This window comes from Gouania willdenowi, chromosome 8 (genome assembly GCF_900634775.1).
Source record: "Gouania willdenowi chromosome 8, fGouWil2.1, whole genome shotgun sequence".
Lineage (NCBI taxonomy): Eukaryota > Metazoa > Chordata > Actinopteri > Blenniiformes > Gobiesocidae > Gouania > Gouania willdenowi.
Genome location: NC_041051.1, coordinates 34,161,295 through 34,180,944, shown reverse-complemented (window position 1 = coordinate 34,180,944; position 19,650 = coordinate 34,161,295). Strand labels below are relative to the sequence as shown.

Here is a 19,650-nt window from a genome sequence, read left to right as displayed (position 1 = left end):
CACATAAATCACGTGACGGTCGAGCATTTTGTACTTCCGTTGTCGTAACTCTCTCTAAACGGCTCTAGGTGGCGGTAGAGCCCCCAACCTTGTTTTGCTAACCTTTGGAAAAGTCGCAGAACAAGAAGAATTCCTGCCCAGTCATCGCAGCTCTCCTAACGGACACTAACTGACCGTGTGCCCGCTGTAGCAGCTCCATTATCCCACTACACCCGCTCAGATCTCTGCTTTTACACACGGACATCCGCCCGTCGCTATGAAGGAGACCGCAGCTAAGCGCCGAGCCCGGGACAAAGACTCCAAGGCCGAGAAGCCAAAGGAGGCGAAGGAGCCGGAGCTCCAGGACGTGGAGATGTCGGAGGAAAACACCAGCCCAGCGGCCAAACCTCCCCGAGAGCAGGACAGCCTGACCCTGGACGGTAAGGCAAGCCTGTGCTGGGCTGCAGGCTGGACCTGTCCAAGCTCCGGTACTGGAGCCGGTTATTCTGTTAGCATTAGCAGCTAACGCTTAGCACCGGTAGCTAATGACGCTGACAACACAAACTTTAGCCATTTAACACATCCCCAAGATGTTAAACCTTATTGTAACAATAACTTGTGGTAACAATGAGTGTCGTTTTCTCTGTAGATCTGAGTATTGTTTTAATTTGTGTTTTGTCAAAATCTGCAACGTCAGACACCGCGTAGTGTGACGTCACTGACACTTTATGGTTTGGCAGTGACTATGAGTACGTAATACGTGTCAATAGACTGGTAGTTTATCCGTACGTACAACGCAGCGTCCCTCATTGGCCAGTTTAGGTCACGTGATAGGTGCACCACGTGACTTAAAGTTACATCATTTTTATTTTGTCATTTATTTTTAGCTACCCCGCTAACCTTTTTATTTTAGCTCTAATCCTAACCCAGGAAAAAATCTGAATAATTGTATTAATCCCAGGGGGAAATTGCTTTTGTTACAGCCACTTTATGAAAACTAAAATCACAAATAAAAAAATAAAACCAGGGCTCGAGACTGTGAGTAAATTGGTCGCATATCTGACTATTTTTTCAGTGTGTGCGAGTAAAAAAGTTTGTCTGGTCGCATCTGTGAGAGTGAAAATCCAAAAGGAGGAAACTTCTTCATTCTGTTGTCTCTCACACACTGCTGAGTCACCAACACTAGGGAGAGACATGGTCCGTGCTGCGTTCACGGACATTGGGACAAACACACACTGGGCACACAGAGCAACAGCGTGCATGGGGGGCACGACGAGCGGACGTAGGGCGGGCGATCGGAAGGGTGGTAGGGTGGGGGAGCACGCTGAGCTCACCGGGTATAGTGACAGTGCATGTGGGGTGGAGAGCGCGCTGAGCGTACACGCGCAGCGCATACACAATTCCACACCAAAGAGGAGGACCTCATCAGAACCTGCAAGGAAAGACCAGAACTGATGGACCAGAATGTGTCTCTGGTCTTCGGAGAGAAAGGACGTGTGTTCACTCACTCCGATAACACGACCTTGGGAGATTAACAGCTTACAGCTGCAGCTAGACAGCCTGAGAAATAAAACTTGGGCCCAAGACGAAAAGAAAAATGGTGAAAAAACCGCCTGCAGGCCATACACAACCTGATCCGGGTTTGGAAGAGGTCAAGGAGATGATACGAAACCTCAAAGACGATCTATCGTCTATCAAAGACGATCTATCGTCTATCAAAGACGATCTATCTGCACGGGTCACAGCCGAGATAAAGTCGTTGGAAAAGACGCTGGAAAAATCACGGGAAAGCCTTCAAAGTGAAGTAAAGGTACTGGAACAACAGAATGTAAACAATGCTGAAGAGATAAAACTGCTAAACGCGAGGGTTGAAAAGCTGGAACAAAAGGAAAGAGAGAAAGATGTCGTCATTATAGGCCTAAAGATAGCACCCAGGTTGAGACAGACAACGGAAGCGAGTGACGAAGACACAAAATCGATTGAACAACAGGTCATTGATTACCTGGAGTCAAAGGACATTGTCCTGAACCCTAACAACATCAACTCTTGCCAAAGCGTGATGACACTAGAGCTGTAAAAATCACCTTCACGAATCTGAAATTTAAAGGAGAACTATTGAAGCAAGGCAAGAAATTGAAAGAAACGAAGGTTTTCATGAATGAACACCTAACAAAACGCAAGCATCGCATGGAAGGCACGCCAAATAAAAAAAGGAGGAAAAATTCTGAAGACGTGGACAAGAAACTGCAGGACTTATATCACACCACTGGGAGAAGAGAACGGAAAACCAATCTTCATCAAAATGATGGAAGACTTGGGAAAATACGAAGGATCCACCTAAACAACAACATTACTGATGGTAATCATGGACATGGACCCAGATCTATATAAACACTGGAAACAAGACTCAGAATGTGCTTACTTTTCGGAGACTGAATTCAATGTGGCACTGTCAGAAACTTGGCTAAATGAACAAAAAGGTATGACCTTTACGATAAAAGGCATTATACATAAAAGATAAGGAGTGGTGGCCTAGTGGTTAAGGTGGGCTTGTAATCGGAGGGTTGCCGGTTCAAGCCTCACCTGGGCCATCACCATGGGATGTTGAGCAAGTCCCTTAACCCCGAACTGCTCCCCAGGCGCCGCAAAATGGCTGCCCACTGCTCCTCAGGGATGGGTTAAATGCAGAGGACAAATTCCATTAATGTAGTATCATTACATGGCCAATTAAAGGTGAAAGCCCCGATTTAATCTTAATCTTTAATGAAATGGAGAATTAATGTGTAACAGTAAAAATAACGAGACCAAAGGGAGAGAACATATTAATCTGTTGTTTGTCTCCTGATTGCAAAATAGACATATTTAATGAGAACCTAACCAAAATGATAGATGAAATATTAATAAATGACATCTCCGACCATTTACCAATACTTACAATATTTAATATTAACAACAACATCCACCCAGAAACATACGCAAACACATGCAAAAAAAATAAATACATGATATAAAAAAACATCTTAAGGACAAAACATTGAAAACAGAACTACATCCTATGGAAATTACAACAAATACTACATACCAAAACACTGAAGATAAACTATTCTTCCCTTATTGGGTCACATTTAAATTACTGCTTATAACCTAAGACATAGTAATGTGTTTATACGAGAAAGGGTTAAATCTAACATTGGAAAACACAGCACTGTCAATAGCTATTAACAGCTAGAATAACCTTGATGCAGAGACAAAACAAGGAACTTCGAAAGACAAAGTTTTCTTTTGAATTGGAGGAACGTAAACAAAGTCGGGGAATGAAATCTGCAGGGAACAAGGATGACACGAACAACGATGGAGAGGAGGAATGAAAAAAGACAACACTGACTACAGATGAGAATACATCCTACATAAAAAAGGACAAAAAAAAAAAATGAAATTGTGTTCAGAACAACCTAAGATTGTTTGACCAGAGAGACGAGCTTTGATGTAAATTTTCTGTGTACAAAACAGGGGACGGGACTTGGATAAGCAAACTGCTTCTCTCGTCTTCTTTTTCGGCATGTAAAAAACAAAAAAAAACAAAAAAATAACAAAACTTCTGTGAATGCAACCATGTTGGAAATAAACTGAATAAATAAAAATAAAATAAATTACAGGGGTGCTGGACTCCAGTCCTCAAGGACCTGAGACTTTTAGATGTGTCCCTGCTCCAACACACCTGGTTGAAACCAATGTGTTGTCATCAAGCTCTGCAGAAGCAGATAACGAGCCATGTTATTCAAAACATTTTTGTTACGTCTTTTGAAATTATATAAAATAAATGACCTGTTATTTCAGCCACTGCTTGAAAACTTAATATTGACATTAAAACATTTTGCAAATATCATTCAACTAAGTTACGCCAGTTAAGTCAACTATTGATCAGCATGCATGGCTTGAAAAAAAAAAGGTGTGCGACCAACTGAGAAAGTTAGAGTAGAGCTCTGAAAACGTTTAACAAAGAATAAATGTTAAATATGTGTAGAAAATGTTTATTTTTTTGTATATGTATTTTTAAAGGTGGAATTTGCGGCGTTAAATATGTGAAAATTAAAAAATGAATATCAAAGTGGGATTCGAACCCACGTTAGCAGAAGGAAGAATCCTTGAGTCAGACGCTGTAGACCACTCGGCCATCCTGACACGGTGAAAAAACACAGGCACATTACGCTTATATGTTGGTTGACTACAGCCCTAGTTTAATCCTTATATATTCTTTGCCCAAACGTGGCATCAGCATCCAAGGCAGAAAGACCGAGTGAGCTGCTAATGCTGCTAAAGCTAATGCTACTAAAGCTAATGCTGCTAAAGCTAATGTTGCACATCAGCTGAAAATCCCGGTTTTCCTGACGTTTCACATTTTTCACAATCCTTCTTTATATTGGGCTAAAGTGTTTGTGCTGATTGGCTCTGACCCCTCCCCCATCTTTCTCAGACATCAAAGAGCACGTGAAGCAGATTGAGAAAGCCGTGTCGGGGAAGGAGCCGCGCTTCGTGCTGCGCGCCCTGCGAGCACTGCCGTCCACCAGCCGTCGCCTCAACGCCAACGTGTTGAACAAAGCCTTCACTGGGTTTTTCACCAACAACGCCGTCACCAGAGAGTTCCTGCTGGGCTTCCTGGAGGAGGTCAGAATTATCAGGAAACGGTCACAGATCAATCATTATCTATCAATAACCATATTGATTATAGCACAGGGGATCAGAGTAGGGCTACACTAAATGATTCTTATTCCTTATTTTATTTCATAACTAACAGGGTTATGTGACGCTAAAAACCCTTCAGCTCTTTTATTTGAACAAAACAAATCAACTTTAAAGAATGTAACAAAGTAATGTGAGTTAGTTATAAAGAGCCAATCTGATTAAATCTACTCACTCAATTCTAGGGCTGCACCATTATTTGGTTCAATATTGTAATCACGGTTATTCATCCTGTTAGGGAAAACATCTGTATTTTTATTGAACTACTTTTTAAACAGACAGTATGTGTAGTGTTCAGAGTGCATAATTACAGCTTTAAACAAGGACACTGATAAATACTAAATAAATATAAAAGTTCCACTAGAATTAAAAATTAGCTATAGGCTAATAAACTGAATAAATAATGTGTGAGTGCGTGTGTAATAACTCAGAGGATTTCTCTCTGTCTCTGATGTTGCAGCCGATGGAGACGACAGATGGAGACTTCCAGTTCCGTCCTCGTACGGGGAAGGCAGCCAACACTCCTCTGCTGCCCGAGGTGGAGGCTTATCTTCAGCTGCTGCTGGTGGTTCATCTGACCAACACCAAGAGATACACAGAGGTGAGGGGTACACACTCACATGTTAATAAACCACACGACTAAACCAGATCCACGTTTCAGGCTCAGAAAGTATCTGACGACCTGCTGCAGAAGATTGGCTCCAAAAACCGCAGAGCTCTGGATCTGGTTGCGGCAAAATGTTACTATTACCACGCCAGAGTGTATGAGTTCCAGAACCAGCTGGACACCATCCGCAGGTACACACACACACACAGACTTTCATCTTAATCTGAAAAACAAAAACATTAACATCTTATTGTGACCTCTCTCTGATTGTGTTGCTAACAAAGACGTGTTCTAAGATGGTGTCATGACCCCATTGGGGGTCGTGAGTAAGGGTTAGTATTGGCAAGGATGTTGCAATATGATACGTATCACGATACTTGGGTCAAAATACGATATCACGATATTATACCCAGTTAATATCAAAATTCTCTCTATACGAAAAATTTTCACACACTGCCATCATAAAATAAAGTACAACAAGTTTCTTTTCACTAAAACTACTGTGTAGAAGTCTCAAAGTAACCATGACAACATAATGATAGCATTGTAACAACTGTAAGTGAGAACATTAAGGATAAATCACCCTGAGTTACTGATAATACACAAAAATAAGAAATACATAATTAATTCTATTGTATCAGTTTAAACACTGATCTGAACAGATTATATAAAAATAAAATGTCTGTACATACATAAATATTACACGTATTACACACTCAAGTAACCATTACTACACATTGAAAGCATTGAAATATTGCACAAATACACAAACATTGATTAAATATTAAAAAAAAAAAAAAAAAAAAAAAAATTTTAAATTAAAAATCGATTTTAAATTGGCACCCAAAAAAATCGCGATATATCGTGAAATCGATTTTTTTTCTTCACACCCCGAGTTGTGAGACACTGGGAGGGGGTCCCCAGGTGCTGCCAAGAAACTAAGAATATTTTCTCAATAATTTGAGCCAATTTTTGCTTATTTTTTCCCCATTTTTCTGCAACTCCACCAAACTCACCATTAGGGGTGTTGAAAAAATCAATCCAATTCTCGGATCTATGGAACTTGGAAAAAAGAAAACAGGGTTGTTAAATGTTGTGCTACATTTCACTTAATTTAAACATACTTTGTATACTGTTCATAGTTTGTATTGTCAACTTTATGAAAGGAAATTATACTTCTAATTTTTGGTCTTTTCTCCCGTGGTATCAAAAATGTTACATTACTTCTATTTCTGACACTTCTCCATCACATTTCAATGTCTTTTCCAAACATGTTCAGCACTTATAAACCTTTTCCACCTAATGACACATATATTGACTCATTATTGTCACTTTTAACCTCTTTTCACCATATTTCATCATTATTTTTGCCAATTTAACCGCATTCACTGTTTATCATGCCCATTATTTGCCAGTTTAAACTAATTGTTCCAATATTAACACTTTAAACCCTTTTTACCACTTTTTCAATTCTTTTTTATTTCTGATTAAAACAAGGATTTCCATCCTTATGATGACTAAACTATGGCGACCATTTTAACTGTTGACATGTTTCTTGGCAGGTCTTGGTAGGAAGAGTTTAGTCCTGAGTGTGTTTGTCCTCTCCTCAGCTTTCTGCACACTCGTCTGCGCACAGCAACGCTGCGTCATGACGCTGACGGTCAGGCCGTGCTCCTCAACCTGCTGCTAAGGAACTACCTGGAGTTCAACCTTTACGACCAGGCCGAGAAGCTTGTGTCCAAGTCTGTGTTCCCTGAGCTCGCCAACAACAACGAGTGGGCCCGCTACCTCTACTACACAGGTGCGTGCGCGTGTGTGCGTGCGTCTGCGGCTGGGAGCTCACCTGCCTGTCATGTGACCTCCTACAGGGAGGATCAAAGCCATTCAGCTGGAATACACTGAGGCTCGCAGGACTCTCACCAACGCCCTGAGGAAAGCTCCACAACACACAGCAGTGGGCTTCAAACAAACCGTACGTACGCTATATACTTACTGTGCAGTGTGAATAAGTGTGAGGATGGTGGTGGTGGTGATGTCACTAGTGCTGTCAGGAGACTAAAAAAATTGTGTGATTAATCAATCATGCTCCGTAATTAATTAATGTAATTCATCTATTTTTTAATTGCACCTGAAATTGCTGAGAAACGCCCTCAACTTGAGGTAATTTCATTTAAATGATATTATTGTGGCAGATCAAAACATTAATTTGATATAAAAGAAAGATTTTTACCTTCCTTTATATGTGAGACGACTTCCAAAGGCTACATGTCGTATTGATGTGAACTTTAGTCAATCTCTAAATAATAGAACATAGAAGTGATATAAAACGTCTTATGTAGAGCTATAAGTTAGCATTTCATAAACAGTAAGAACACTTTACTGACACGGAACGTGTTGACTTTTCTCTCTTTCAGATAATAATATTTATCACGTGAGTTTGTTCGTTTGTCAAAAAGTGTGTGTTGCATGTAGCAGTTAGCACTGTCGGCTAGCTGTCCGTGCTAGCGACTACGTTTAGCATTGAGGTGCTAGCGGAGGCTACAAAGCTTCGGTGATGAGACAAACTCTTTCTCGCACAATTTGCACAACAACTAGGCTTTAGTTTTCCATCCGGTGTTTTTATAAGCCAAAATTAACGCAAGCGAAGCTGAGCAGATCTCAGTCTTCTGTCTTATTATAGTCTGTGCATCAGTTTTATGGCTATACCAAGAACTCTTAAAATGAGAACGGTTCCATGCGGTTTGGCATTATTTTTTTCGCGCATTATTTTTTTCCTGTAATTAATTAATCGAAATTAATGCATTGAAATAACAGCCCTAGTTGTACTGTGGATGATGATGTTGATGTGTAACGTGTCCAGGTTCATAAGCTGTTGATTGTGGTGGAGCTTCTTCTTGGAGAGATTCCTGACAGACTCCAGTTCAGACAACCTTCACTCAAACGCTCCCTAATGCCCTACTTCCTGCTGACTCAGGGTCAGTCCTCCACCATTCCCACACACCCACACACACACACACACACACAGACAGCAGTGCTCGTCATGGCCTACCTGAAGCTGCCGTTTAGCGGTACATCATAGATCACTACTTGGTTCAGACCAGACGACCATCCAACAAAGTGAACCACTTCACGATCCTGCTCCAGATCTACATAAAGTTCTACAAACATGTTGACAGATGAACCCGCAGCAACGATTATGAGCTAGAAACTAGACTAAAGATAACTAAGCTAAGCTAACCCACAGACTGGTCTAAGAGCTAACATTAACCAGTAAAAAGTTCACGTCTTACTGTTCATGGTCAGATTTAACACTTATATGGAGAATAAAAGCTAACGTTGTGTGAAATAAATGTTAGCATTAAGCTAACCTCACTATTCATCTGTCTCTACTTGTGAAACGCAATATTTTAATTATATTTCAGAAGTTCATAGACAAAGCTGGTCCCATGAGTGACTGTAGTGATTATTACACCTAAATATCCTGAATTATTAAATAATCAGTCTGATCATCTTTAATTATAGGAAATGAAAGATATATTTATTAACCATAACTTTATATAACTCATTATCAGATATAAAAGAAACAATTCAGCAGCTGTGGTTTATATTAAACTGTAAAAATGTGCTTTTTTAAGAAAATAATTTCATAACAAATGAATTGTATATAATACTAATAGTGACCCACATGCACTAATATATGGTATAAAATAGCTCTGAGTGTGTTTTTTGTTAATGTATTTAAATTTATTTGTTTATAAAGAACCCGTTTACACTTTAAGTTGGGATTTGGTTTATTTATTTATTGTTTTTATTTATCGTGATTATCATTACCGTTATAAATACCAGAAATGATCAAGATAATTGTTTTAGTCTATATCGCCCATCCCTATTTGTGTAATATTGTGTATAAAGTGTATATATTGTGTGTGTCCAGCGGTGAGAACAGGAAACTTGTCTAAGTTCAATCAGGTGTTGGATCAGTTCGGGGAGAAGTTTCAGACTGACGGGACGTACACACTCATCATCCGCCTCAGACACAACGTCATCAAGACAGGTGAGCCAATCAGACACCGGCCTGTTCTCTGCCCTGATTGGCTAACACCTGTGTGTGTGTGTGTAGGTGTGAGGATGATCAGTCTGTCCTACTCTCGTATCTCTCTGGCTGACATCGCTCAGAAGCTACAGCTGGACAGTCCTGAGGACGCTGAGTTCATTGTTGCTAAGGTAACAGAGCTTTGTTGTGTTAGTAATGTGAGCAGATGTTAAACACTCACAGTGCGTGTGTGCTCCAGGCGATCCGTGACGGTGTGATCGAGGCCAGCATCAACCATGAGAAAGGATTTGTTCAGTCCAAGGAGACGATGGACATCTACGGTACCAGAGAACCTCAGCTGGCCTTTCACCAGAGGATCTCCTTCTGCCTGGACATACACAACATGTCTGTGAAGGTAGGACATAATCAATCATTATTAGTGATCAATAGTAGTCATAGACAAAGGATCGCAGTTAATAATTAATGTAACATGTAAATAATAATAATAAGTAGTGGTGATGGAGCTGTAAATAAAACATGACGTCATTCACCATTTAATAACCACCACTGAGTTTATAGCATTTGAAGCTAGCAATTATGTTAAAGTTAAAGCTAGCAGGAGCAAAGGGCCAGTCAGTTAGCCACTGTTATTTCTGTTAGCCACTGTTATTTCTGTTAGCCACTGTTATTTCTGTTAGCCACTGTTTGTTCTGTTAGCCACTGTTTGTTCTGTTAGCCACTGTTTGTTCTGTTAGCCACTGTTTGTTCTGTTAGCTACTGTTCGCTACTGCAAGCTCTGTTAGTTCTATTGGATCTGTTAGTTCTATTCGCCTCTGTTAGTTCTGTTAGCCACTGTTTGTTCTGTTAGCCTCTGTTAGTTCTATTAGCCACTGTTTGTTCTGTTAGCCTCTGTTAGTTCTATTAGCCTCTGTTAGTTCTATTAGCCTCTGTTAGTTCTATTAGCCTCTGTTAGCTCTGTTAGCTACTGTTCGCTACTGTTAGCTCTGTTAGTTCTATTAGGTATGTTAGTTCTATTAGCCTCTGTTAGTTCTATTAGCCTCTGTTAGCTCTGTTAGCTACTGTTCGCTACTGTTAGCTCTGTTAGTTCTATTAGGTATGTTAGTTCTATTAGCCTCTGTTAGCTGCTGTTAGCTCTATTAGCTGCTGTTAGCTCTATTAGCCTCTGTTAGCTCTATTAGCCTCTGTTAGTTCTATTAGCCACTGTTTGCTTTGTTAGCCACTGTTAGCTCTGTTAGCTCTATTAGCCTCTGTTAGTTCTATTAGCCACTGTTAGCTACTGTTAGGTCTGTTAGTTCTATTAGCCCTGTGAGCACTCTTAGGCTCTGTTAGCTCTGTTAGTTCTGTTAGCTCTGTTAGTTCTGTTAGCTCTGTTAGTTCTGTTAGCTCTGTTGGCTCTGTTAGTTCTGTTAGCTCTGTTGGCTCTGTTAGTTCTGTTAGCTCTGATAGTTATATTAGCCACTGTTAGCTCTGTTTGCTACTGTTAGCTCTGTTAGTTCTATTAGGTCTGTTAGTTCTATTAGCCCTGTGAGCACTCTTAGGCTCTGTTAGCTCTGTTAGTTCTATTAGCTACTGTTAGTTCTATTAGCTACTGTTAGTTCTGTTGGCTCTGTTAGTTCTGTTAGCTACTGTTAGTTCTATTAGCTACTGTTAGTTCTATTAGCTACTGTTAGTTCTGTTAGCTCTGATAGTTATATTAGCCACTGTTACCCCTGTGAGCACTGTTGGTCCCTGTTATTTCTATTAACTACTGTTCGCTACTGTTGGCTCTGTTAGCTCTGTTAGGTCTTTCAGTTCTGTTAGCCACTGTTAGCTCAAACCTGTGTCATGTTAATTTTACTCATTACACGCTGACATTTGAAAATTTTCCACATGCTGCACTTTATTTATTTATTTATTTATTTATTTTCTAGAATGTTTGACTTTTTGGAGCTTTTATTCTGTAGCTGTAATTTTTAGTTTAATCTTTAAATATCCACAAAGCTGCTGCATCTGGACATTTGTTTTTTTTTTGCTCTACACTTTAATGAGTCTTTAAGATGTTTAGTAAATTATTATTTGATCATCTACTTCAAACCCTGTGATTTTCTTTATTAGTAAAACCTAAATACTGCTGACTGTGCACTTTATTTTAGTCAAAGAGCTGAAAACAGTTCTGCAGTGTTGGACACGTTTAGTTTGTTTTTAAAATGAAAGACTAAAGGAAGTGATATTTATATTTTAAACAATGTTCTAAACTTTATTTATATTAGACAGAACTACCTCATGTGCAGTTAAAACATGTTTCTATTGTTTCACAATAAAATAAGATTAAAACATTCAAGGTGTTTAATGTCAGTGAGAAAAAAAAGAAAATATGGATCAGCCTTTGATGAATTATTCTCTCTCACACACACACACACACACACACACACACACACACACACACACACACACTGAGGCTAACTGCTGCTCTCTCTTACAGGCCATGAGGTTTCCTCCTAAAGCTTACAACAAAGACTTGGAGTCAGCAGAGGTAACACACACACAGTAACCCTGGTTCTTACCAGGAATATTTCCCAGCATAGGGGGATTGTGTGGTATGCGAGCGACTGTCAGTTTATCAGAAAATTTTTAAATTAATAATTCTCTGAGGGACAAATTTAGTGAATAAAACAAAAGTATAGTTTGGTTTTGGTGAAGGGCATCTATTTACACTTATATTATTGTACACAAAGACTAGCTCCACAAAAGCAGAACAACATTTATTGATCCATAAATTAAACTGATCTTACCTTTATAGGCTCAGTTTCCTCCTTTGTTTTGAAATCCCTTTGATTCATGGTGGTTTTTATCATCAGAGTCTTTCATTTTTAATAAATCCACTGATATTTGGTCTGTTTTAATCTCTCGCTCTCTCTCACTCACTTGGTTCTCTCTGTTCCTTTTGTCGATTTCGTCAAAACAAAGCGGCATCTTTAATGTTTCTGTTACGTGTGAGTAAAATTACCGCAATTTACCGACACTGGCTGTAAAGAGCAACTTCTTATCTTTCATAAACTGGTGGAATTTCTCCGATAGAGCAAATATGAGACGAGTTACAGTCATTTAAATTAACACGTTGTGTTCAGGGGCCCTGGGAAACCCAGTCTGTTTGTATAATCCAGCCGTGAAAAGAGCATGTGTCTGGGTAAATGTTGATGTATAGTTACCCTAGCAACAGAAGATATGAAATTAACAGCATGTACTGTCAACAACAAACACAGAGTCGCTTAATGATGACGTAATGCCACACGTGTGTCATAAATTAATGTTGTGATATGTTTGTCTGTGGGAACCGAGTTGAGCTGGTGATCACGTCCATGCTACCGTGCCAGAGGAGGGACGGGGGGGGGGGGGGTTGCGTGTAGCAACCAGACGTCGCTACACGCTACGTCTGGTTGAAGAACTGTTTATATCGGGGGCAGCTAAAGAGTGACGGGTCCTCAGGTAAAGACAGGAGCATCTGAGCAGATCGCCAGTATTAAATAGACAGTGCGGGTGATGAATGTGTTTCTGGGGTATTCAGATTAAAAATATAGTTAAAACAACCTGTGCACGTCTGGAAGTCTCTTTAGTGTCAAGTGTGCAACAATTGTTATGACGGTACAGATTAAAAAAGGAAAAAACAACAAACTCTCCCTACTTTGCTGAAAACTGGAGAGCAGAATTATAAAGTTAGGGACCCCTACGCTCAACAGCTCTGAACCCTGTCTGATGGTGCACTCACACCGAATGCGTCTTCTGTGGCACCAGACGCGTCTGCCGCACGAAACGTACCGCAGGGTCCGCAGGATCTGAAGCGAGGCCCCGCCCACCAGCGACACATCCAACTCTTTGAGTTTCATCACCTTTTTTTCTCCTCTCATAAACATAAACCACCAGTGAAAAAAGCCGGTGTGATTAGTGGCTAATGCTTTGCTAGCTCAGTGCTACAGAGAGAACTTTTACCTGCTACTACCACATCCTCGCTGATTCTCCTCCACACCTAATCCTTCCTAGTCCTGGTTATAAAGGGCGTGTCCTACAGCTCCAGATGGTTGAATGGGTGAACAGACCGGTGTCTGTGTTGATGTGACGTCATCATCAACACAGACTCTGAATGACTTTTGTCATGTGAAACAGTCGCAGCAGTTCAATATTTTCAACTTTTGCGAATATGCGGATATGCGTAAAATCGGAGCACGCTCGCACGGCTAACGCACTTGACTTGCAGATCGCACTTTTCCCGCACAGGAAAGATTTTGCATCTGGGATGCATCTATCCATTGACTTTGTATATAATCTGGATGTACGGACATTTTGTGACGCATCCGGTGTGAACGAAGCATAACGCACTCTGTCTGATTTGTGTGTATGCACTGTAGGAGCGGCGGGAGCGTGAGCAGCAGGATTTGGAGTTTGCCAAAGAAATGGCTGAAGATGATGACGACAGTTTCCCATGAGCCTGTGTGTGTGTGTGTGTGTGCGTGTGTGTGCGCGTGTGCGTGTGTGTGTCCTGCTGTGACCTCAAAGCTGAGATCTGTTTGTTTGTTCCTCACATCAATAAACACCTTGTTTTTGTTTACACTCCCCTGGTTGTTGTTTGTTTACAGTGATGGAGAAACACACACACAGTTAAGGCCAACATTAATTTGGTTAAAAACCGTGTTGATGTGTATTGTAGCAGCATCAGACAGGGTTCAGAGCTGTTGAGCGACCGTGGCTCAGGTGGTAGAGGGTCGTCTTCTGATTGAGAGGTTGGGGGTTCGATCCCAGTACCTGACTATGTGTCGAAGTGTCCTTGGGCAAGACACTGAACCCTAAGTTGCTCCCAGTGGTCGACTAGTGCCTTGCATGTCAGTCCTGTCCCACTGGTGTGTGAATGTGAGAGTGATTGGGTGAATGAGCTGATATGTAAAGCACTTTGAGACTGTTTCAGTGGTGATAAAGCTCTATATAAATCAAGTCCATTTATCATTGTATACAGGATGTATAATGTGATCTTTGACTTTCACATATCTATATATATTATTACAGGTGCTGGTCATGTATGTAGAATACGATTCACTCAACTCCCGATACGGTTCAATTCACGATACTGGGTTCACGATACGATTCTCTCACGATTTATTTTACAAAATGGGACTGTCGTCAAATGATGGATGAAAAATATTCCTTTATTTTTTTGGGAAGAAAACTAGAAAATACTGTTCTATTTTCCATTTATTTTTTCATTTTCAAAAGAATCCCTTGGTAAACTATTCAAAACAATGCAATTTAACTAAAAATAAATCTTGAAATAAATAAAGGAATAATACAAATGAAGAAGCCGATTCATTTAAATTCTGGTTTAAATTACATAATAGTTATTTTTCTTTTTAAAAGTGCAACTGAAAATGTATTTTGTGTCTTAACAATTGGACTTTTAAAATAAACCCGTGATTGCACTGATTTACGTCAGATATTTGTTTTGACCAGCAGAGGGCGCTGGTAACCCAGTGGTCGGTTGGCATGCAGCTAATCTAGCAGTGAAGAAGAGATGCTATGCTAGCAGACAGAGCTAATACAAAAACGTGACTTTTACAGATATTCACGTAATATTACAAATATTCTTTCGGTGCTAAAGGGGTAAGGAATCATTTATGAACATGTTTAAGAGTAGATGGCGGCCAGAAAGAAAGTAGTAGCAGATTCCGCCCGCCACGTACACTGCTGGACAAGAGAAGGGATAAATATATAGCGCCCCCTGCTATTTAAAAAAAATACTGCGATTCAATTTTCAAAGTAACGATGTCAATCGTGATACCTATGAGTTGATTTTTAACTGCCTTTATATGCCTCTATAGAGTATCATAAAAAAGTTGATTTATTTCAGTAATTCTATTCAAAAAGTGAAACTTGCAGGGGTGGAAACTGTACAGAAAAAATCTACTTATGTAAAAGTACTGTTACTTGAATTCAGTTTTACTTAAAGTAGAAGTAAAGTTACTGCTGTAACAGGTAGATCACTTAAAATGTACTCAGAGTAAACGTTACTTTTTTGGGGCGGAGCATCTCTTCCATACAGTAAAAAAGTACAAAGACGTGTATAAAAATCAATGAGGTAAGTGCTTGTGTCAGTACTTCCAATAAAACATTTTCCAGTATGAGAACATTTCCTATCTAAGAATCTCTGAAAATCTATAAACGCTTAATTCTGAGTCGCTGTGAAAAAGGAGGTCAAATGTATGGTTTACCAACAGAACCAGAGGAGAAAGAAATGTTTAACCAACATCAGCAGGAGAAATCTAAGAATAAATCAGGATTATAACTATGAAAACATCTGTGAGGTAATCATAACACTTCATTTGCACCTTTTCACAATTAACACAAATAAAAAGCTACTGTTTGAAAAAAAAAAAAAAAAAAGATATGTAGCCTTTGTGGGTAGATAAAACTGAGTTGTGAAGTAAACTCAAGTTTTTCTGCAGGCGCATTTTCAGGCATTAAGTTATTAATAATTCATTATTTTAATTTACTAAAGTAAAATCAATCAAGTTTGAAAGTATTTTTTCTAATTCCACTTTGCATTAATAAAATAAATTGAACCTTGTGGTTAAGACTGTGTTAACTTTATTCAGTAACGTCATCTGTTATCTGCTGATGATGCCTTAATCTATAATATATAGAGATAATCCACAAACATACTTTAATGCACACATTAATGAGTTTAGATACAATGATAATATCCAAAATGATTATTTAAATGTCGTACCGTTCAAAAGTGCATCACAAACTGTCTACTCCGCTCTATTTTTATTGGCTGTAATACACCTTTTCGCGGTGACATCATCATCCGGGACATTTGCCTTAACAACACCCTCCGCCATTTTAAGAGGGGTTTACATTTGCCTGACAACCGCTATTTACACTATTTACTGCAGACAACATGAAGGTTTTACTCAATGTTGTACGAATACTTCAGCAGATTAGAGCCAAAGGCCAAGCACCGATATGAAGTTACATCTGATTGGTTTAGAATCATGTCCGTACCAAACACCTCAAGGTTCATAGAAAAACAACCAGACAACATGACCAGATCTCCAATGATCTGATATTTATGAGTAGCTCATTAACAGCCCTGGTGTCTACACAATGGAGAAGATTAGGACTTATAAAGGCCTGGATGTATATATTTTCTTTAAGGTATACAAGGCGGGGTTATCGACGGACCCCCGAAAACAAAAAGCAGCCATTTTTTTAAACTGGTGAGCATATGGTCACGTTAGCGCAAATCTGACAAAAAAACATTTAAAAGTGAGTGAAAGAAGACAGAGCAGTGGTCAGAGGAGGAGAACATAGTTTCCTGGTTCTGTGGATGTCTGAAGAGATTCAGGGAAAGTGGGCGGAGCCCCACGGACCAAACAGAACTACAGCCATTGAGGAGCTGGTCCTGTAGAACTGTTACTAATGGTAAGTTTTATTTCACCCTGTTATTAAACTATTACCAATATTAACTTGCTACAATATTCCCTCATCAATATTAACGTTACGTCTAACGTGGTACAGGCTAGCCAGTTAGCCGCTGGTTAGCTAGGAAACCATAATACTTTCAGTGACGTGCCGTCAGGTTAGGCAAGGTAGGCAGTGCCTACCCAAGGGCGAGTTGATATTTTGATTATTTGTTTTAATTATAATATAATCATAAATTATTTATTTTTCCATTTCCAATAGTCTACAGTACCTATCAGTTTGAAAGTGTCAGCATTGTGTGCGTTTCATTGCCCAAATGACTAAACATCACTATTTCCTGGTACGGCTGCACAGTCTCACTCCGCTGTAAGGCAGAGGGAGGCCACGCCCCCTCCCAAAGGCACGTTGCTGCTCTGCCTCGTTCCCAATGCGTGTTTTTATGTGTTTGCACATGCTCAGTCAGGTCCCCAAGATGAAAACCATTTACTTCCAAAGGCAGCTCTTTACGCTGCCTTTGGACGTAGCCGTGCTATGCTAAATGTTATATGTATGTTCACAGTGCATTAGTGAATTAATATCACGTGACCACTGCTGCTATGTTCTTTAGCTAGAAGTGGGATAACACTACAGTCAGGATGACAGCGCTAGAGATGATAGAGAAACTTTGTTTTGAGGAAAAACAACATCTTTTAAAAGATGGAGACCAACACCTGAGCTACCAGACCTTCAGCAAAGCTAAGGTCAGAACATTGTTGGTACTTTCTACAGTGAATGGAACAAAAGGAAGGATTGACTTTGTGGATGCTCCTCACTGAGGATGTTCTGAGTTGTTGTTGTTGTCTTTTTCTCCATGTTTCTGTGTTTCCAACACAAACAACAGATGTGCTGTCGTGTCATGAGATATATGTTGTTGGAGAGTATGGAGGCTATATTAATAATTATTTATGTTTCTTTAATGGTGTTTATGATGTTGATTTTGTTAGATGATAAATACTTGTTCATGTGGTTGGGTTTTTTCTTATTATGAATTTTATATTTTGATAAGCACATTGAGATGACTTTGTTGTAAATTGCTTTATACAAATAAAATTGATTGTCATTGGTGGTCTCCATTTGCAACGTGCCTACCCAACCCTAGTGGTCACTGCATGTCACTGAATACTTTAATATTCCTGAAAGCAGCAGTAATATATCATTGATCTGTATTCAGAACTTGTGATATTGTTACACAATGATTATATAATAATATTAATGTGGTAACAACGTTTCTGATCATTTCACAGTTAGATTTAAAGGTTCATCTGTAGCTCAGCTCATCTTCATCTCAGAACAAATAGTTCTATTTATTAATGCTATGAAAACATCAACATGATCAATATTATCTGTTGGTTCATCCTGAAATATTATTATACACCATTTACTTTAATTTATATTTGTTTATGAATAAATGAAACTATTATTAAGAACTATTATTTTACATTCCTGGACAAAACAAGGCTCATTATTAATCATAAAGCATTGCACACTCTTTATTATACACTTGTTTTATCATATCTGAGTTACTATCTAGAAGTTTAGAGAAATACAAACATGATGAACATCCAACCGTTATTGATAATGTAATAAAGATCATCAGACTGATCAATAACACAGGATACAGAGAACACACACATGGTTTATTGTTAAAAACACCAGATTTAAAACTCCAGATTTCATCAAACTAAACTGTCCAAATGATTTATAAAGTAAATGTTTATAAAAGTGTTGCAGAAAATATTTTTAGAGCGAGAAGGAGAAAATAATTTAAGAGGAAAACTACATATAAAGATTAAATATATTAGAACAACAGTGAAAATGATGATTATAACAATATCAGGTTAAATTATGGAACTGTGTAAGTGATGAAATAAAACAACTTAAACAAGTTTAAAAAGTTTTTTAAATCATATATTGTTAGTAAATATAAGAAAGAACAGTAACAATTTTACCAAGTGCATGTCATATATACATTCATGTGTTTGTATGTTTGATGTGATGTATAAACTGTATATAACACTTGTAGAATATATTGTTAAGATAGTAATATAAACTAAATATGTGTGATTATCTAGAGCTTGTTTAGTTTTATTGTGATAAGGTAGATTTATATAAGCTTTGCTTCAAACTACACACTTTTATCTTAAGAGTTACACAACTGTTTGTTTTTGTATTTTCTTATTGTGGAGAATGCTGAAATAAATACATTCAAATATTATTTTTTATGCTCCTATGTTAATGCATCAGGAACACGGTTCATGGACCAGGACCAGGACTACGTCCATGGTCCATAACCTTCATCTCATGATGAAGTCCTCAGCACTGGTTGGACTGGTGTTGGTTCTGTAGCAGATAGAGGAAGACTTTGGTCCTTTCTAATAGAAAACCTACAATTATTTATAAATAAATGTTATTATATAATGAGTTGGTTTGTAAAAACAATTTTACTTTGTGTAAATAAAGTTATTTATTTTGTGTAAATAAAGTTATTTATTTTGTGTAAATAGTTATTTATTTTTTGTAAATAAAGTTATTTATTTTGTGTAAATAAAGTTATTTATTTTGTATTCTTCAAGGACTTTGTTCATTGTTTAATACCTACTTGTAAACACATGCATTTTATTTTTATTCAGATAATTTAATTACTCTTTAATTACTTCAGCTAAACAGAACTAGCTCTGATGTAGCTCTAGCTCCAACTATTGATCTGAGCAAAAACTCTTGGTGGAAAAGCCCTATTAGTGGTGGTAAGCTACTATTGTAGCCACAGCTGCCCTGGTGCAGA

General features: G+C 38.7%; 1 protein-coding gene across 1 annotated transcript; it reads left to right on the top strand.

Moving 5' to 3' along the window:
• The first annotated feature begins 95 nt into the window (after window positions 1-95).
• On the top strand, window positions 96-13,967 carry psmd3 (proteasome 26S subunit, non-ATPase 3). The gene is made up of 12 exons (XM_028455290.1): window positions 96-419; window positions 4,454-4,644; window positions 5,180-5,320; window positions 5,381-5,517; window positions 6,937-7,127; window positions 7,195-7,298; window positions 8,187-8,301; window positions 9,261-9,380; window positions 9,447-9,550; window positions 9,619-9,774; window positions 11,842-11,892; window positions 13,763-13,967. Exons 1-12 carry the CDS (start codon window positions 257-259, stop codon window positions 13,838-13,840), a joined length of 1,551 nt encoding a protein of 516 aa, XP_028311091.1. The 5' UTR covers window positions 96-256; the 3' UTR covers window positions 13,841-13,967.
• The last annotated feature ends 5,683 nt before the right edge of the window (window positions 13,968-19,650 follow it).